This window comes from Misgurnus anguillicaudatus, chromosome 23 (genome assembly GCF_027580225.2).
Source record: "Misgurnus anguillicaudatus chromosome 23, ASM2758022v2, whole genome shotgun sequence".
NCBI classification, from domain to species: Eukaryota; Metazoa; Chordata; class Actinopteri; order Cypriniformes; family Cobitidae; genus Misgurnus; species Misgurnus anguillicaudatus.
Window position 1 is genome coordinate 2,082,501 of NC_073359.2, and position 22,413 is coordinate 2,104,913.

General features: G+C 33.9%; 1 protein-coding gene across 10 annotated transcripts in view; it reads right to left on the reverse strand.

Annotated features, from left to right (window-relative positions):
• LOC129453568 (glutamate receptor-interacting protein 2) overlaps window positions 1-22,413 on the reverse strand; it is a 181,811-nt gene that overhangs the window by 63,297 nt on the left and 96,101 nt on the right. For 2 of the 10 annotated variants that reach the window (XM_073862163.1, XM_073862160.1), the window contains exon 1: window positions 3,250-3,378. The exons of 6 other annotated variants lie outside the window; for them this stretch is intronic. In XM_073862163.1, coding sequence (XP_073718264.1) covers window positions 3,250-3,289 — 40 coding nt within the window. In that variant the 5' untranslated portion in view covers window positions 3,290-3,378. Of the gene's footprint in view, window positions 1-3,249; window positions 3,379-20,376; window positions 20,684-22,413 lie in introns of those variants that run through there. 2 more of the 10 variants (XM_073862159.1, XM_073862161.1) reach the window with 2 other exon arrangements.

The window sequence follows — 22,413 nt, forward strand, 5'->3', positions numbered from 1 at the left end:
ACTTTGGTGGGTACATCTCATTAAACCTATAAAAAATACATTTTACTTTAAACATAAACATCATTCCCCACCAGCATTTTTTTTTTTAAAGATGCCCGCCAGGATTTTTAGTGATTTTCACAAAAGTTTCACAAAATGCCTTCCAGGAAAATTTTCTTCTAAAAATATATAAACATACAAATATATCAAATGAAAGAACAGACCCTCTGCTTTCAATGAAACAATAAACAAACAAAACAAACAAAACGGGAGAAAAAAAACCCGGGCTTTTTAGCCAAGGAAAAAAAAATCCTAGGAGGGAAAAACCCTTGGGAGATATATACACATATAAACGGATAAGGAGATTAAGCGGAGATTAATGCTGCCAGTGATCGTTGGTCAGGCATCAGCTGGGCATCACGTTGAAGGAGGGGTGTTTCATCCTATCTATATTTTTTCTCTGCTTATAAACTCGTACTGTGCATTCACACTAGACGTGGAAGAGGTGGCAAAAACGCGCTATTCGCAAGTGGTTGTACGCTTGAACATAATGAGTTTACGTGCTTCATTCGCGCGTGAAATTCTAATCATTCGAGACATTCACACAGAAATTTCGCATTAAGGGAGGGGCTTCTGCGACTCTGCTCGCTTCCTGTAATCAAGTCACTACTAGAACAAGCTCCTGATTGGTTAACGCGGCGCGATTTTCCGCCAAAGTTCCGATTTTTCTACTTGCGCATTTCCCGCGGCAACGCTCCATCTGCGTGTTGCGTACCATTTGTACCTCGCCACAGGATGCCTATTTACTTAAAATGTACTTAACCTGTAAATCACTCGCGCTTGCCGCCTCTTCCGTGGGTGGTGTGAACGCCACATTAAATATGATCATTTTTTCTTCATTTTTTTTTGTAGCAAAAAGCTGAAATAATTGCATTTTTGTGAAGGAATTTTGTTAAAGATCAGATTCAGAACGATTGTAAAAACATACAGAGTTTAAAATTAATAAATAATTTTTTTGCTTCAGTTTTTTTATAAATTGGGTAAGTGCGCCATCTAGTGGTCGCTGTATTAGAGATTAACATTAAACCTAATCAGGAACACGTTTTTTCATGCTAATTCTATCTTAATTGACGAGATAACGCGTCAATGGCGGGGATAGAGTTAAAAGTTTATGTTAATTTCATAACAATTAAACCATTCTGTCCAGCTTATTATCTGTACTGTATATATACTGTATGTGTGATTACACTGTAAAAAAATTCTGTAGAAATTACAGTATAACTGGGTATTACTGGCAACTAGCTGCCAGTAACTTACTGTAGATTTTACATTTGTTATTTACTTGCGTTTGGAAACAAAGATGAAGTTCTCAAGGTGAATGCATACCTTGACGCTAGGGGTCAAACAACTAAAAATCAAGTCAGGAATCTTGGTGTGATTCTGGAGTCGGACCTTAGTTTCAGTAGTCATGTCAAAGCAATAACTAAATCAGCATATTATCATCTCAAAAATATCGCAAGAATTAGATGCTTTGTTTCCAGACAAGACTTAGAGAAACTTGTGCATGCTTTTATCACCAGCAGGGTGGATTATTGTAATGGCCTCCTCACTGGCCTTCCCAAAAAGACTATTAGACAGCTCCAGCTCATTCAGAACGCTGCTGCCAGAATTCTGAGCAGAACCAGAAAATATGAACATATCACACCAGTCCTCAGGTCTCTACACTGGCTACCAGTTACATTTAGGATTGATTTTAAAGTATTATTAATGGTATATAAATCACTCAATGGACTAGGACCTCAATACATTGTTGATATGCTCATTGAATATAAACCCAACAGGTCACTCAGATCATTAGGATCACGTCAGCTAGAAATACCAAGGGTTCACTCAAAGCAAGGAGAGTCAGCTTTTAGCTATTATGCCAGTCGCAGCTGGAACCAGCTTCCAGAAGAGATCAGATGTGCTCCAACAGTAGTCACATTCAAATCCAGACTCAAAACACATCTGTTTAGCTATGCATTTACTGAATGAGCACTATGCTGCGTCCGAACTGATTGCACTATATTTTATATGCACTATTTTAATTATTTTTATTTCTCTTGTTTTTATTCTTATTTTTATTTTTAAAAGTTTTATACTTGTATTCCTGTTTTATTCTTTTTCATACATTTAAACAGTTTTTATTAAAATCACATTTATTTTCTTTTAATTGATATTTAAAATTCATGTATATTTGATTTTTTGTTTTCTCATTTCTATGTAAAGCACTTTGAATGACCTTTGTGTATGAAATGTGCTATACAAATAAACTTGCCTTGCCTTGCCTTACTGGCAACAGTTTGTTTAAAGTTAAATGAACATGAAACATTTTCAGTCTTTATCTTCTACAGTAAGTTACTGGCAACCAGCTGCATAAGTACAGCTAATTTTTTTTCTAATTATTTAAAAAAATGCAGCATAAAGATAAAACAACTTAGTTTTGCAAGTCAATTCAACCTACTATTTTAGGTTTTGACCTGGGAATAGTTGACATAACTTAAAAAATGAAGTTAAAACATTTCATTTTTTATAAGTTAAAGTATAAAATATATGTTGATTTGACAAAAATGCTGCATTTTACAGTGTATATATTTATAACAAACACACGCACGCACGCACGCACGCACGCACGCACACACACACACACACACACACACACACACACACACACACACACACACACACACACACACACACACACACACACACACACACACACACACATATATATATGTAAGAATAGTTTACTGTTTACCAAATATTTATTGCATTACAGTAATAAAAATTATATTTTTATATTAAGAATTAAGTAAAATAAGGAGGGTCATGAGGTACTGTTTTATCATACATTTTTTTAGTTAATGAAAGATTAAATGCTAAATTTAGACTACAGCAGCTGTAAAACATCAAACCAACACAGTCATAGACCAAACGTGCTTATAACACACAAATCATGAATGTGTAAAGACATCAGTCACTAATAGCACCCTTACAACAAAGCCATCATGATTTCCTTCATTTGCATTCTCAGCTTCATAAAAACCGACCAAGTCCAAATGAGAAGATACAAAAGAAATACACTAAGAAACAGCAACTTCCACTAACTTCATCTCATCAGATTTGAGCCAGGTCCCCTATAAAGACTAACATCTCAATAGATGCACCTGCTGTTTACACACAGCTGTGTTTAAATTGCAGTGTAATAAGACATTAAAGTGCAATTCTCACCAAAGCTGTTCTTCACCTCTCGCCGTAAGCCGCAAAGCATGTTGTCGTGTTTGATTCAAACACACACGCAGCTCTGCGTCTCCGTCTGGTCACACAATACAGCTCAGCTTATGTATGTGTGTATCGTCTCTCACACACACATACACTATCTCTCCACAACACTATACAGGCTTGCTTTCTGCCGTACGGGACTGTACCATCCCCTCCTCCCCTGCAGATTTTTGGTTTCTCCTTTGATTCGTTTCACGCGGCTGTAAATCCACGAGCCGTATGAAAATGAGTTTATTCTGCTGGACACAAGAGAGTAAAGTGGTCTGCATTTTTTAAATAAGATGTGTCTAACTAATAGATGTCTTTGATTGGATCTCTTTAGGATTTTGTTTTGGGACATTCTTACTCTAAATAATTGTGCTAAATAGCACTAAAAGCTTGTAATCATATGGGAACCATTTTTAGTTATACTTGTGTAAAACCATATTGTAAGTGGTGCTATATCTCCACTTATGGTTCTTCATAGCTGCTATATAGCACTAAAAATGGTTCCCTTATATGATTAGGAACTTTTAGTGCTACAGTGTATAGCACTAATTTTTATCCTGATTCAAATTTTAAAAATTTCAATAAAAAAATGCAGATTTTGTTTGAAAAGATCACCAGTAACTTTAGGCCCAAACTCCTGAAACCATAATTTCAATCTTGACCCGTATATGTACGCATGTGTGTCTGTACCCATTTACAAAATTTGTAATGGCTATTAATTGTTGTGGCGACATATGTCATAAGTCAGCCCAGTCTCGAAATGTCGTTATATAGTCACGTAATTTTTCATTCTTTTTTCGTGCTATTATCACGAATTTCCGTGTTTTTTCGTGATCGTATAACAAATTCCTGTTTTCGTGTGATTATCACGTATTGGTTACCCAACTGTTTTGTCCTATTTTCTTACCATTGTTGCTTCGGTTTAGGGTTAGATTTACATAAAATGACATCTCTACCCAAACCAAACTCTAACCCTAACGCCAGGCGACATATAAAAAATAAATCAGAAAAAATAGTATAAACCAATATATAACCCTATATCTAACCCTAAAACAAAGCGACAATGGTTTGAAAATAGGAAAAAGAAGTTGAGTAACCAATACACGATAGTCACACGAAAACAGGAATTCGTTATACGATCACGCAAAACGCGCGGAAATTCGTGATAATATCACGAAAATTTTTTAAAAAATGTACGTGACACGAAACCTTGTGAGACTGGGTAGCATAAGTAGCACGGTTATATTTGTGGCAATAGCCAACAATACATTGTATGGGTCAAAATTATAAAACATTTTAATGCCAAAAATCTTTAGGATATTAAGTAAAAATCATGTTCCCTGAAGATATTTAGTGTACTACCATAAATATATTAAAATATACTCAAAAATTTTTTAAAACTTGTCAAAAACCAACCTGCCAGGACTTTAAAACACTCATTAAGCTGCAAAGATACGATTGGGGCAATGCAGCGCTGAATGTGGCCGCTCTCAGTGCTCGAATTGAGGGGGGGGGGGGGGGCTGGGGGATCCAGGACCCCCCATAAGGCATTAGGGACTTGGGGGTCCCCCCAGAAATGTTTATTTTATTAAAGATAATGCTGACAAACCATTATTTTTTTTGTGAAAATATTATGTAAGTAAATTCTGATTTAGTTTAAGTTTATAAATTTTGGATTGCTTTTCCTTGGTACTTCTGGCAGTAAAAAGAACAAATCATCAATCAATAAAGACTGATGATTCTCTAGGGGAAGGGCTTCATACAGTCGAATGTGAAGTTTTCACACAGATGATCTCAGGATTAATTGTTGGTCAGAAAACTGTTGTCTAATTGTCATTTTAGCACATGATTTTAGGCTATTTTACACCTGGTCACTTCATGTGTTTTCTAATTTATTAAAACCACGAATTTGACGCCTCAAACGTGGCTGGTGTGAACCCACAGTACGACGAGAATTTTTTTTTATCCACTGCCGTCGCTTCATAAAGCAATGAATGTGTCGTCTTTGTTTGTTTACCTCTCTCCCAACTAACGTGGGAGTGACATGCTTACGATTGGGAGGAGTAAAGCTCTGACATATGTGTCTTTATCAACCAGTATTTTCACATCTCCAGTTTCATCTTAAATGCGTCACAGACCTCCTCCTGAAGTGGTTTAACTCTTTCTCCGCCATTGACGAGTTATCTCGTCAATTAACTCATTCACCGCCTTTGACGAGTTATCTCGTCATTTATGAGTTCATATTTAACTAATAAATATGCTTTTCTGGACGAATTTCAAAGTGAAAGTGTAATACCGCTTTAATCCACCAGATGGCGCCAAAACGAATTTATCAAAAACGGAAGTTAAAAAGATTTAATGATTTATTTTTTACTGCCTTTATGTTTGATAGTCATTCTGAGTCTGATCTCTAACATACATTTCTTAACAAAAACGCAATTTTTTAAGCTTTTTGCTCAAAATGTTGTATTTTTGAAGAGAAATATCCATATTTCACTGGTTATATTAAGTGGGAAAAGTAAATATATAATGAAACGTTTTTTCCCCATTTTGTTTGTTTGTTTGTTTGTTTATTGTTTGTTTGAAAGCAGAGGGTGTGTTCTTTAATTTGATATAATTTGTATGTTTATATATTTATAGAAAATAATTTTTCCTGCAAGGAATTTTGTGAAAATTTTGTTAAAATCACAAAAATGCAGGTGGGCAACTTTTCTCAAAAAGGCTGGCGGTGAATGAGTTAAGAAAAAAAAAAACATTTGCATGAAAACAGTGTGTATCTGATGAGTTTTTATGTGAATCTGTAATATCGTAATTATCTACTAGATGGCACACTTACCCAATAAAAAACGGAAGCAAAAAATTATTAACTAATTTTAAACTTTGTGAATGTTTTGATAATCGTTTTCAATTTAAACAAAATTCTGAACAAAATTACTTCACAAAATGCAATTTATTCAGCCTTTTGCTAAAACAATATTTTTGAAAATATACTCATTTTTAAGAGTTATAAGCAGAGAAAAAATATAGATAGAATGAAAGTTTTTCCCGTTTTGTTAGAAAAAAAATACATGGAAGGCATTTTGTAACACTTTTGTGAAAATCACAAAAAATGGTGGCAGGGAAAGGGTTAAGGGATGGGAGTAGCCAAATCATCTTTTGCAACAGTTATTAATGAATTTGTAACATCATATCAGCAATCATAATAAAGAATCGTAGTAATAATAATAGAGAAAATGATACATTTAGTAAAGAAATACTTTCGATTTCATATATTATGTAAATTCTAAAACACATTTTGCAGATATTTTTGTTAAATATCTTATCTAATCACACTGCAAAAAAATATTTTCAAAAAGAATTTCAAAATAATTTTTGTCTTGTTTTCAGTAAAAATTTCAAAAAAATTCTTAAATTAAGATGTTTTTATTGATGAGCAAAACGACCCAAGAAAATAAGTCTAGTTTTCAGACAAAAATATCAAATTTAAGTGAATTTTTGCATAAAACAAGCAACAAAATCTGCCAATGGGGTAAGCTATTTTTTCTTGAATTTTCTTGAATTTAGTGTTTAAGAAAAATTTTCACGATTTTTTTGCCGACCCCATTGGTAGATTTTTTGCTTGTTTAATGCACAAAATCACTTAAATTTGATATTTTTTGTCTAAAAACTAGATTTATTTTCTTTTTAGATATTTGTACTGAAAACAAGACAAAAATACTAAGATTTTTTTTCTTGAAAATATTTTTGTGCAGTGCAGATATAAAATACACTGTAAAACAATTCCGTAGAAATTACAATGTTATTGCAGCTGGTTGCCGGTAATTTACCGTAGATTTAAATTTATGTTATTTACTGGCAAGAGTTTGTTCAAAGTTAAATAAATTTTAAATATTAACAAGTCTTTATGTTTACAGAATAAAACTATACAATAACAGCCTCATGCAAAGCATTCTGGGAACCAGAAATCATCATCAACCTTTTTCTGTTTTTTTTTTTTGCTTCAGATTTTGTTTCCCAGAATGTTTTGCTTGATGCTGTTTTTTAGTTTTACTCTGTAAAGACAAAGACTTTTAAATGTTTAATGTTCATTTAACTTTAAACAAAATGTTGCCAGTAAAAAACATAAATTTAAATCTACGGTAAGTTACCGGCAACCCAGCTGCAAATTCTACTGATTTTTTTTACAGTGATACTGTTAATAAAATTGGGATACTGGATTGCTTATCCAACATAAAAAATGAATAAGGCATGATATGAAGTGGCATTCTTCCCTTTTTTCCCTCATTGCAGGGATCCATTTCAGACAAATACCAGCAATGACACCAAACTACTCCAAGCAGACCAATCAAAGCCTCTCAAAGGGTCTCTAACCTGCAGTCCTACCCCAGAATCAGTCGAGTTCTGCCCCTTCTTTCTCCGCTGTGACCCATCATAGACTAAAACCCCTCCAACAGCTCTTTGTGTTATCCATCGACCTCTGTATCTCAATGTCTGTCTCACTGTGCCATGCCAAGAGTGTTCAGATAAGATCACACAACAGGATTTGGTATCTTCACAAGTTATGAGAGCCATAAAACTGTTTGAGAGCTTTACGATTACTCTGTGAGACATCGTTGGTTTATTACATGGGCATGGATTTAGACAGGTACCAAAATTATAAAACTACTGAATAATACTGACAGCCTTCGTAATTGTAAGAATAAATAAAGCAATAGTGCCATCTGAAAAAAAATGGTTTATGGGAAATTTTGATGTTGACTTAAATATGAGAAACCAAAAAGCTCTAATTTTAAAAAAGATTAGGTAACACATAATGAGGTTTTGTGCGTTTACTCTCTAAAGACTCAATCAGATTGAAAATGTTTTTTCTCTTCAAAGAAAGGAAAGAAGGTCACAATTTTTGTATTTGATCTCAGACTGGTGAATGTTTAAATTTTTTAGGGAAGTTCTGTGCAAAACTTATCACCCGGCAATCACAATCCCATGATGCATCAGTGTACACCAATTAAACTCCAAAACATTGGCAATCTCATAAAGACTTTGGGCCCATGTTTTTGGATTTTAGGTATATGCAAGCATATTTTAACAGGTTAAATTTTACAAAGCTAACATTACTAAAGTGTAGTTTATAGTCATGCGTATGTTATGGCGTATGCGAAGCCTGACATGCATATCGAAAAAATTTAACAACGTGTCTGTGTTTCGCAAACCGCAAGTGCTGTGATTTGTCCACTAGATACACTCCAGTCAGGTAAAAACAAATCTGCATCACATTTCTTCATAGGCATTTCTGCTTGCGACGATAAGAACAACAGGTTTTTTTAGATTATAACAAGGTAAGAAAGAAATGTTGACTTAAAAGCATCTTTATATTTAGTGTTTCCTTAGTACCACTTGCCATAAAATACCAACAGCAAAGAGCAAATCATGTTTTCGCCAACCTGTGAGAAAGAATAAAAAACTATTGGCTATATAGACGGTTTCAGCAGTAACAACATAAACAAGCGGCTTTCGTGGTCCACACGTAACTTCCGGTAAACTCCGCTAAGAATAAATAACAACAAAGTCCTTTTAAAGTAATTTATTTATATAGCAAGCAAAATAAACAACATGTAGATTACATAGGAACCCAAAATATTTGTTATTTTCAATGAGGTTTTGTTTAAAAGTTTAGTTTCAGCAACTAGTTAGACCATTAAACAAACAGAAACCGGAAGTAAATTCTGACCAGACGCTTATCGTGTCACCGCACGTGCGCCCGATGAAAGCGTCTATATACAGTATAGACGATTTCATCGAACGCACGTGATACACGTCTGGATCCGAACTTTACTTCCGGTTTCGTTTTTTTAATGGTCTGACTAGTTGCTAAACTGATCTCTTGAGCAAATGCCTCGTCGAAAATAACATATGTTTTGGTTTTCAATGTTATCTATGTGTTGTTGTGTTTTTTTTGCTTGTTATATAAATGAACTACGTTTAAAGAACTTTGTTATTTATTCTTAGCACAGTTTACCGGAAGTTACATGCTGGACGCGACAGCCGCTTCTTTATGTTGTGACTGCTGAAACCGTCTGTATATGAAATGCAACTCAGTTGTGGCTAGAAGGGATACAGCTACGGCCAAAATCTCGTGAAATCTCGCTAGATGAACGCCATTTTCATCTTAATCCTAACCCTAAACCTAACATTTCATGGGATTTAGGCCGTAGCTGTATACTATTTAGCCAGAATCTGTTTTTCATCCAACATGATCTCAAAGCAAGTCGTGTTATAGTCACGAAAAATGTTATTAATTTATTCGTGTCCATGGCACTAAATTCGAGCCCAGTCTCATGAAGATGCGTATAAATAGCACGAAGTGTAAAACTCGTGCAATACATACGGCAAATTCCACTTTGGTGTGCATATGATACGCCAGTCCTTCCCATTCACTTAAAAGGTGCATCTTTTTTTGTCATTTTATTTATTGGTTTCTCAATTTTTTGCTTTTTTTTTACCATTTTCGCTTGGGTTTAGGGTTAGAACAACATTTTGTTATATAAAAATGACATCCAAACCCCAACTCCAAGCGACCATGGCCTAAATATGGACAAAAACATGGAGGAACCTGTATATTAAATAACCTCATTAAGCAAATCTAAAATCTAACTCTAAACCCAAGCGAAATGGTTTAAAAAAACAGAAAAAATTGAGAAACCAATAAATAAAACGACAAAAAAGATGCCCCGTTTAAGTGAATGGGAAGGACTTGCGTATCATATGCACGCCAAAGTGGAATTTGGCGTATGTATTGCACGAGTTTTACACTTCGTGCTATTTATACGCATCCTCTGGAGACTGGGTGCTAAATTCAGCTTTTTCGTGCCTTGAGCACGAATGTCTTTTTCGTGTCGCATGAATTTCTATAAATAGTTTTCTATAAATAGTCTTTCTTTTTGTGCCATTTTATGTATTGTTCTCTCATAGTTTTTTCTACTTTTAAATTATTGTCGCTTGGGGTTGGGGTTAGAGTTGGGGTTTGGGTTAGGATGTCTAAAAATGTAACAGAAAGTGATTCTAACCCCGACCTCAAGGGACAATAGTAAGAAAATAGGAAAAAAACAATTAAAAAAAAGCAGTACAAAAAAATGACACGAAAAGAAAGTCGTGCCACGGACATGAAAAACTATTTATAGAAATTCATGCGAGTGACACGAAAAGACATTCATGCTCAAGGCACGAAAAAAGCTGAATTTCGTGCCATGGACATGAATTAATTAATCACATTTTTTCATGACTATAACATGACTTTCCACCCCAAACCTAACTCTAAACCCAACATTTGGTGAGATTTGACTGTAGCCAGAACCATGCAACTCCTTCACTGTTTAAAAGGAAATAAATCAACAAAAGAAAAAAAATAAGTCCATCCAACCTCTTGGGCTCTTTAATTCAATTCAATTCAATTCAATTCAATTCAATTCAATTCAATTCAATTCAATTCAATTCAATTCAATTCAATTCAATTTTATTTATATATATAGCGCTTTTCACAAGTGTTAATTGTTGCAAAGCAAGGAATAGTCAAAAACAGATATAAACCCATGCATCACATCACATAAATCACTAAACAGCACAACTGACCAGAAACACAAACAGAACGGCTTTATCAGTAGAGTTATTAATAAACTTCAGGCTTCGTGCATCCTGATGATCAATAATTAAACTCAATGTCTAGACTTTAAATAATCTGAGCTTCCTCATTTGCACGACCTGTAACACTGCACAACTCGAATGCTGCGTTATCTAAAAGACCGAGTTTGATTTATTTGTGCAGCAGACCCAGCTTTTTATCTAATCTAATGAGCATCTTACCCAGCACAAGTCCTCAACATCAACCGAAGCGTTTGATCTGTCTGAAGATTATTCATTAGATGACTATCTAGCCATCCATCACAGTGTACAACAACAAAATAGTATAGAGATGATTCGAGAAATGCAAAGTGCGAGGTTATAGACGTGCTTCCATAACAAGCTCTTAAAAAATGATTTGAAATGGAGCCCATCGATTGAATTTTCGACATAATCTACTGTGCAATTATTCAATTTGTTTAATGTGCGTTGTGTAACATTATCGCAATCTTGTTGAGCGCTCGTTCAAGATGTTTAAAGGATGTTACACCAGGGACGAGTTTGATATCAGACTTTCGCAAATGAAATAGCTTAGAGACTATTAAACGAATTACTACATAACACATCACAGATAATGACTCATATGTGAGGCTCTTTGATGATGTGAAAGATAATTAAATGCCTATTAATATAGACAAAAACATTATTTTAAATGATCAATTGGGAGCCCTGCAGTGAAATTTGGATAGTGTCAATCTTACGGACTAAATGACTTTGATGTAATGGACGTAATGCAATTGTTGACCTGTGATCATCAAGCAATTAACATTTAAATAGACTCTTAAATGTTCAGTAGAAAGGAAAATGTTTTTGCAGCCATGGGATCCCAAGCCAAGATGTTACTGTGTTTTCAAGCCTGCACTTAAAATGCAAATGGATCCCCAAAAAGCTCCTCTCTCTCACTCTTGGTTTCTCCTCCATTCGGTGAAATTAAAGCTGTTGTTGGATCTCTCGCCCCTGCCCAGATAACATGCAACAACCTGACACATTGAGGACAAATAACAGCGCGCACGTCTCAGCAGCTTTACGATTTTAAAAATTATTTCGCTGTGCTTTTTGTGCACCGAGGCAGGCTTTTGGCCTTTAAGTTTAAATCAGGGGTGAGGAGAAGAAAGCTCAGATAGAATTAGGCACCAACCTTGCTTACCGAGAGTTTTAGCTTGGGGGCTGCTACAGGAGCCTTTCGTCGTCGTTATTTTAGAGAAATGCAGTGCACGACCGGTTCATAATGCCAACGAGAGGTCGCAAAATGTTTTGCAGAAAGCTCGGTGTCATGCAAAATGTGTGCTAAGCATAGCTGGAAGCATTCGAGAAATACTTCACCCCAAATCAAAATGTAGCATTCAGCACCCTCGTGGTGCTATTTAAATGAATTTGGCAATACAAAAAAGTAAATAGATAATCACTCCATAAATATTCCCTCGAACAGCGCTTTGTTCACAAGTATTGCTTTAAAAATCTAATTAAAGAAATAGAAACAAATGACTTTTTTGAAACATACGGACAAAAGGATTCTCACCTCCACCAGCGCGGAAGAAGGATCACCAATAAAACTTTAATTGAATTCTCCTGCATAATTTTGCAAAGAAAATTATTAGCACTGTAATGTGGGCATGCCTGTATAAAGAGGAACTGGAGACGCTATATTAATTACAACTGTGAGCAAAAGAAATGCTCTGTTTCATAAATCATCATCTTTTAATGATGCGTGACCTGATTATGATGCTTTCAGATCCTGTTTTTAATTGTTTCTAAATCTTCAGTTGGCAATATAATGACCAATGGAAGGATTAAGTGGATCTGAAGCAAAAGTATTCAATGACCATATAATCTGATCTCTAACAAAATTCCTTCACAAAAATGCAATTATTTCAGCTTTTTGATATATTTTTTATTTTTGAAGAAAAATACACATAATTAATAGTTTATAAGCAGAGAAAAAATATAGATAGGATGAAACGCTTTTTTACTGTTTTGTTTGTTTGAAAGCAGAGGGTCTGTTCTTTTATTTAATATATTTGTATGTTTATATGAAGAGTTTCGTTGCAAAACGAGATAACCACCGTTTTTTTAATTGTTCAGAAATCTTGTTTTTTGGTTGCGCATTCCAATTAATTTCAATGCAACTGCAGTTGGTTTGTTTTGATTTAAACCTTCATAACTTAAAAAATACAGCTAAGTAGCACCATAAAACAAAATAATAACATCATAACATAATAATAAACATGTTTTGACAAAAATGTTAAAAAATTGATTTATCTCGTTTTGCAACGAAACTCTTCATATATTTTTAGAAGAAAATTTTCCTGGAAGGCATTTTGTGAAAATCACAAAAATACTGGCGGGGAATGAGTTAATACTTTTAGTACCTGGTAAAAACTCTGAATATCCTATTTCAGAAGTAGTGAATATTTCGATGCATCACAAATCTTTTGAATCTGTTCAACAGAAACATTGGTTTATTCATTTAACTCTTTCCCCGCCATTGACGAGTTGTCTTGTCGATTAAGAGAAAACGTTTCCCTGCCAATGACACTTTTTTTACGGTAATCTATAATTCCACCATTATCCACTAGATGGTGCTCTTACCCACTTTTTAATAAAAACTGAAGCATCAACGAATTCAATAACATTGTAAACTACATGTATGTTTTGATAATCGTTCTGAATCTGATCTCTAACAAAATTCCTTTACAAAAATGCAATTATTTCAGCTTTTTGCTCAAAATTTTGTATTTTTGAAGAAACCTATTTAGGAGGTTATAAAAAGAGAACAAATTAAGATAAGATCATATGTTTTTTTTTTCCATTTTGTTTGTTTGTTTAAAAGCATAGGGTTTGTTCTTTTATTTGATATATTTGTATATTTATAGAAACATTTTTCCTGGAAGGCATTTTGTAAAACTTTTGTGAAAATCACAAAAAATGCTGGGTCAAATTTTTTAATAAAGGAATGAGTGAATAAGGTCTCTTTCTGTAGGTTAAACCAGTGGTTTTCAAACTGGGGGCCGCGAGATGGTGCCAGGGGGTCCTCAGTTTTATGACATTTTATGAAATACATTAATTTATCATGAATTCTGTGTAATTAAACATAAAAAAATAAGGCTACTAACCATAACCACCACTTTTTTGTATAATTTAATGGGGGTTTTTTTTATTAAAATATGTTGAGTTTTAGAAAGTTTTTTGTCACAAATTTTCTTTGGGGGGCCGCGAAGGAATGCACCGTACACAAGGGGGGCACTGGGTTACACCATGACATGGTGTAGTAAGTGTCTATTAATATGATTAAAGTCATGTAAATTCAGATATTGAATGTGTTCTGAGTTTGTGTTATTCACCACCCAACCAAATTTGATTGATAGAAAAAAAACGGCAAGTAAATAAAATAAGTAATCAAAATCTTGGAAAAATCCTGAACTCAGAAATGATGAAAAAAACAGCAATTCAGTAGGTTACTACATAGTTTACAATCGTTGTGGTTGGCTACAGCAACACATTAATAATTTGTTTAGAAACTATTTTCAAGATTGACTTTACAGGAACTTTAAAAATCAGTATAAGCTCACTGAATTGTGATTCACTGATTCATATAATTACTGATTCACTGAATCACAGATTCATTCCGGTCAATCCTGGAAAATCTTGCTTTATTAAAATCTGCAAATTTTTAAAAGAGGCTTACAAACGTACAAATGCCTTGTTCATTTGTAAACTTGTTCAATGTGTCTGGTTTACTGAAAACACTGAAGATTCATATTTACCAATCAATAAAGTGCAATTTCACAGCTTGCATTAAATTAGCTTACTGTCAATCTTTAAAAATTTGAGTTTATGAAAGTAAATAATACTTCGTTCATTTACAACATTTCTACCATATTATACTCCACACCCTATAGGGTTTGTACTATATGTACTGAATCTCTTTCTGATGTTTGTCAGATATATGTGATCTAAAATTTAGTTTCAGCCAAAGTCCTATAATCTCACCTGAAGTTTAAAGGAAATTCACTTCTTCCAGACATTACATTAGCTATTCCTTTTTGAGCACTTGACCATGATCACCTACAGCGATGAATGAAACTTCAGATAGAAACTCACGATAGATGTCTTTTAAGCTTCTCATTTCTGAGACACTGAAGCTTGGAAGAACATGTTTGCTGAGATACTAGATAACGGATAAGGGACCTTATTCACATACTGAGTACACACTACTGTAATCAAACATCACCCTCCAGTGAATCTCACAAGATAAAATGTTTATGATCCAAAAATAACAATTGAATTGCATAGGACTGTATGAAGTCTATTTTAAGGACCATTAACATTGTTTGCATTGTTTGCATTGCAACAAATTTCAGGACTAGAAAGCACATTTGTGCATAAATTCTCATTAAGGTAACGCACCCAGACTTTTTTAAATCAATTATTGCTAATGCTGATTTTCATTAGAATAAGCATAAACAAAGAAAACAAAATTACTTCAATGATCTTTTTTTTTGCATTACATGAATGTAAGTTTTGTTATGTATCAATGCAAAAAGAACAATCTAAATGATCCTAAAAAAAATATACTGTACTTAAAAATGATTTTTACAATAGATGATCCCTTCCTCTATAACCAGGGAATGCACATATGCCATATTAAACTTACAATTTTGCAATACTGAATATTAGTACAACATTTCTGAAATTCAGTAGGCTACCAAAGCATATATAATAACTGATTAATAATAATAATAATAAGTTACACTGATGCAAAACATAAAAACAAATGGTTATATTAATGCCTTGCTGATCTGGAAACCTTACAGGATTATACTAGAAGTCCTTAATACAATGAGGATTGTAACACCACATTCAAAACACACTTTATCAATGTCATGGTCACTTAATGCCAAAACCCTACAAAGACCCTTTAATAGAAAAGTAAGTCGGTCCTGTGGGTGTTTAACAGATCAATACTTTCATTTCTAGTTTAGATTTAAAAGTGATTTAAACCCAAAACAAGTCTCTGTTTTCCAACCAAAACCTTTTTTAAATGAATATGCCTACAACCTGAAGCTTTCATCATCAAAGCTGCTACAAACAAACTCCATTCATTGGCAAATAAGCCATTCTGCGACATTCATTTTTCACCAAAGCACAACTATTAATAAATAAATAAATGCATTTAACAAATAAAACTGTCAAATAGTACAAATAACACGGGCTGTGGGAATTAATTAGCTTTTTATAGGATTAAAACCAGGAACATAGTCTACAGAGAGGCAAATGGCTGGTCAAGCTTAATGCTATCTCATGTCAATTTGTACATATTTTATGTGGTGGACCACATTTGCAAATTTTTGTATGATTTGCTTTTGCGCCAGTGACGATGGTGTTAGCTGTGGGGTTGCGTTATTTTTATTTTTATGATAATCATATGATAATCACAGATTCACTCTGTACAAAATAATACGAATTAATCCACTTGTAAAATAATTTCTCGTGGGATCAGGCTGTCCTGTTGTATACACTTGTGTTTACTCACTATTCACATTACTGTGGCGCTGTCTACCAAAATATCCTGAAGGACAATGTGTTCATGACCTCAAGCTGAAGCGAACTTGGGTTCTGCAGCAGGACAATGATCCAAAACACACCAGCAAGTCCACATCTGAATGGCTGAAGAAAAACAAAATGAAGACTTTGGAGTGGCCTAGTCAAAGCCCTGACCTCAATCCTATTCAGATGCCGTGACGTGACTTTTAAAGGCATAGTTCGGCCAATAATGATATTAAACCCGTGATTTACTCACCCCTAAGCTGTCCGAGATGCATATGTCCATCATTTTTCAGACCTACACATTTAAGTTATTTTAGAAAATGTTTTAGATCGTTCAGTTAATCAAATGTAAAGTTACGGGGTCCACGTCCTTCAAGACCAAAAAATGGACATCCATCCTTCACAAAATAAATCCAAACGGCTCCACAAGGATAAACAAGGGTCTTTTGATGGTAATCTGTGCTGTTTTGTTGTAGAAATATCCAAATTTAAAACTTTATAAACGAAAATAACTAGCTTCTGGTAACGCTGCCATCTTAATCGTGTCCACATTCAAGATGAGAGCGTATGCAGTTTTGGATTTTGCTTTCACTTAACAATAAAAACCTTCATTTAAAAACTTCATGTTGTGTTATCCTCCTCCTTCACTGATTGACTTCTCTTCTGGGGTCTCACATTATTGATTATGATATTAAACTGTCGATTGAATGCACACTTCAAAATCTTGTCGGAAGTCATCCGAGTACTTATCTCCTAATGTTTTTTTTATATACTATGAATCCAGACATACCACTTGACAGACACTGCTTAAGATTCTCTTAAAACTGTCGCTTTGCTATGCGTTATTGCTAACAATTTATGCTAACACCCGCGATAGCCTTTGTGAACCTTCGTGAATACAACCCATGCTTGCATTATGTTACGAACTACTTTTTAAAATACATTTCAGAACTCAATAACTCAATTTGAAATGTAGTTTGCATATTTAGAAGCATCTGTAATATGCTTCTACTTACTTTAATGTAGAAAATGTTTTAAGCCAGATGATTAAAAAGCTATAATAACTATTAAAAGGTGCTTGTTGTGTTTGTGTCAGAGCAAGAAGCCCAGAGTAAATGTTTGATGGGGTGAGAAGGAAAATCGAAGTTTCTCAGCAAAGCCAAATAATGAAAGATTAAGTCATTAAAACTGAACAGCCCAAGGGGGAAACAAGTCACCATAGTCACATGACAGATTAGACAGTGGAGCAGGTTGGAATGACAAAACCTATAAAACAAGTAAATTTTTCATTTTTCAATCTCATGAAGAAATGCCATATGAACAGAACAAGGAAAAATATAAAGTAAATGCTTTATAATACGATATTTTTCTTTTAATGTTCAATAATGTGTAACAATCAAATCAGCTCACAAAAATAATCTAAATATTTTATGTTACGCACAAATAATTAAATAAAATCAATTTAATATTAATAATTAGTGATAGGCCAATATATTGCAGAGGCCAATATATCAGCCGAAATGTGGATTTATTTATTTATTTGACAATCTTTTCAATCGGCCAGTAAAATGAACAATCATTATTCACTTTTTAACAAAACACTAGTTCAACACACTTATTCAAACAGTACCGTGAGATGTCAGATCCACATTAATTATGTCTTGTAAATAATACAGCTATTTAAATTTTGTGCAGTTTTGCTGATAGAAATGGGACAATGAATTACAGTAAAATTTTACAGTAAAATACACTATATTGTAGTATATTACTGGGGAATAGACTGTAAAATGTTTGTATGTTTTACAGTAGAAAATATACTATACTGTAAATAGTTACGGCATATTAAATAGTACTGTAAAAATGTATACAGCATTGTAAATAGTACTGTAAAATGTATACAGCATTGTAAATAGTACTGTAAAATGTATACAGTATTTTAAATAGTACTGTAAAAATGTATACAATTTTTTAAATAGCACTGTAAAACTGTATACAATATTTTACTGTAAGTTAATTTACAGTAAGTTGCTGGCAACCAGCTGCCAGTGAGTTACTGTAAATTCTACAGGAATTTTTTTACAGTGTATGTTTTAAGTACTTTAAAATGGTATGTTTATAAATGCTATGCATAACAAATTTAGTTTCACCAACTTCATTTTTGTGGCCGTACAGTTTTCTTATTATCAAGTATCGGCCCTAAACAAAAAACCTATATCGGTCTAACACTATTAACAATATTACAGTACTTTTTAATACTATTTTAATACAGTTTTACCCTTTTTGGCATAACAGTATAAATATTTGATTTGTTTTAATTGCAATCCACTAAACTGTGCTAAAAATGTCACAATTTCAATGTCTTTGTTTTCTTTCTTCTTTATGCAAAATCCCATTCCGAGTTTTTTTATTCTGAGATTGATTTGCAAAGCTAATTTCTCTTTCCAGGAGTTTAATTGTGCAATGCACTAAATGCATTAAAGCATAAAATGTAATTTTAAATGTTGGTTTCACTTTAAAAACTATATCAATGGTAGAAAGAGAACAAGAAATATGTTTCCTCAGCATAAATAAAAGAATATATACCCGATAGGCATTAACCACAGGAAAATGCATTTGCCTGTAAAATATAACAGGACAGGAGATTTGTTTTCTGAAGCGACAAGCTATCTACAGTCCTCACCTCCAGTACTGTAATTCCTTATGAATCATAACAATGCTCTTTGTCACAGCATGTGCTTAAGAAAACTGCATGTGCCGAGATTGGACAAGAACAAATTCTTCAAAAAAAAAAATTGCAGGGAAATTTATCACCTTTATCTATAGGCAAGTGAGCGGTTCAACAGAGCAAGCGTATTGCAGCTGTTTGACTGTCATTGCATATCTGTGCAAATAATAGCGGGATGCAGTCGAACACTCATGATAACAACAAACAAATGTGTGTGGAGGATGTGAGACATCTGGAGCTTGTAAATAAGGAAGATAAGGACAGGGAGCATTTCTAATCGTATACCGCATTGTGTAACACAAACAACAGGCTGAGCGAAACTGAAGTGAATATAAATGAATCATAAAAACATATATTTTGAACATAAATAAAATTCAAGAAATATTAGGGCTGGTGTTTACTGTATAAAAAGGTCCAAACAGCTGTTTGTAATAATATTTGTTATATCAGTTTTAAACCCCACGGTACATTTAGAAATAATCCTGTTCTATTCAATATATTTTTATCTGTCTATTTGTCTCCATTCATTCATCCATCCTTCCATCTACATCCATCTATTTTATTTTACTTATACTTTTTTCACCAACAGGTGGCAGATTTCTCCCGTTAAACATCAAGTCTCATACATATTTCATCCGTTAAACCAACAGCTGCAAGAGTGTGCTGGTAAACACGGGTCTGAACAATGATAATGAAGGACAAACGCTCATCCAAACCATCAAATAAATCAGATGCAATTCCATCTTGTCATGCAATCTGCCTTTGCGTAATACAGTGCTCTGATTGATGGAGGCGCATTTGAGTATTTAAAACATCCTTGAAAATGACCATTATGCGCACACAGGGCACTCCAGACATCCAAAGTGCACAGTTTACATTTAACTTTGTATTATTATACATAACCTCACATTTTCACCCGTCATTGACAAACTGTTTAATATTGCACCACCAATGAAGCAACAGGAACGGACGGGCACTCGTGCGTAAAGCCAGATTACCAAAACTTTACGCGTCAAATATAAATGTTTTTAAAAGCTACTGTAAACACAGATAAGTCATCGTGCAATGCTCAAAACGAACAATAGATGGTGATAAATGAAAGTCTTTGAATGCAATTGAGACTTTAAAAGAAATTTGGGTACCTTTAAGTATCCTTTTCTTCAGAATAGCCTGTAGGAAGAGCATAGTCCTTCCGTTTTCCTCGGCTTCGCAAATAGCCTATTCCCTCTTTGCTCCTAGTTTCGAATCTAGTAGGCAATCTTTCTTACGTCTCTCTTTACACTGGAGAGGTACTTTTTCAACTGTCAATCAATGTCAAAATCAAAGCTACTTCAGATGCGCGTCGCCAAGGCAACTGCGCAACAATACCGCAACGCGAGACGCTTCAGTCTATGCCGTATTAAATTACTCATGTGAGCAGTAATCATTAGTCCTTATTAAGTATAATTTTATGCAAAGTCACCGTCTCTTCCTCTCTCTCTCTCTCTCTCTCTCTCTCTCTCTCTCTCTCTCTCTTCCTCTCTCTCTCTCTCTGCTCCACTCGCTTTCTGTGATTAATAAATGCAAAATGTATGCTCAAAGCCTTCGGGACTTTTGATGCCCTAGTTTTCCCTTTCTGTTTTCCTCTTTTTTTTTGCCCTCAAACTGCTGCCTTCCTAAATAAAGTTGAAGATAAGGGGTTTACACAAGTGTGTGTGGTACGTTTTCTGTGTTTTCTTTTTCTCAAGCACTTACACATCAGATTCGTGGACAAAACCGTCTGTTGGTTTTTATGGAAAGCTGTTGCATCAGATCTAATGCAAAAGAGGGTACATTTTTTATTCTGATATTCTAGGTTAGCAAATGTTGTGCTGTAAATTACATGGTAGTTAAGGCTTTAAAATCTGTTGCTGTGTGTAATTTAAGATTGATAGTTCACCCAAAAATGAAAATCACCCTCATGCCATCCTTGGTGTATTTGCCTTTCTTTCTTTAGCCTACAAAACAAGGCCCACGAAAGACTACATTTTTGGCAGCTATGCCATTTTCTGAATCATGTACTGTAATTCTGTGATTACGACATAGTTAAAGTATTCAAATCTTGTAAACAATTTTAAGCTTTAGGACCATAAAGAAACCTGCTCAGCAGTTTGAAACACCCACACAATGTTTACAACCTAACAAGTTAATACTTTGTAGTCTACAATACAGAGAGTGACACATTTCCAATCTAAACTCGTGTGTAATCTAACCCATGATCCGTGAACCAATGCTTGTAGGGTAATTACTTTGCTATAGAACAACACACACATTATAGGAATATTGTTTTACATACAATAGAGCCAACAAGCTTTGTCTGCACATGAAAAGAGGCTGATTCAGTTAAAAAGTGACTTTTGCTGTGAAACTAAGACTTACTGTACTGTACAAAGTTACTATGTCAGCATTTTAAAATGCAGAGCCAGTCTGTACATGAGAAAGGGATCATGGGTATAGCATGTTTTATTTATTTAATTTTTGTGCCCTAAAAAATCTTTAATCAAAAATGCTAATTTCCTCGAAACGGTCTCTCTTAACTTCCTGTCACGAGGAATGGCGCTAATTTTGTACTTAATATACTAAACAATTTTCTTTAGTCCTTGTTAAGATAATCTTAAAAAGATCTAAGTGTACTTCACTGTGCTATTTTGAGAAACCATAAATATGAACTTAAATGTGCAAAAATGTATTTGAAAAATGTATTTAGGTACTACTGGTTGTAAACTTGAACACATCTTTGTATGAAAATTGGGTTCAAGTTTAATACAAGTGTTAAATAAATACATTTTTTTAATAAAGAGATAGTATGTTAAAAGTGCATTTTAGTTCATATTCATGGCGTCTCAAAATTGCACATATTTTACACTTAGATAATCTTAACAACATCTTAAGAAGTACGTAAGATGAATTTTTAGTATATTAAGTACAAAATTAGTGTGCGAAAATAGAGCACTTTAAGTATATCATGGAAGTGTACTACTTTTTTACCTGGGATGTGATGGGATAATGATGTGTCCTTCGAATGTGCACTTTAGACCAAAAAATATCAAATTTAGGTGATTTTGTACATAAAACAAACAAACAAAAAAAATCTGCCAATAGGGTAAGCAAAAAATAATAATTTTTCGTAAACACTAAATTCAAGAAAAATTCAAGAAAAA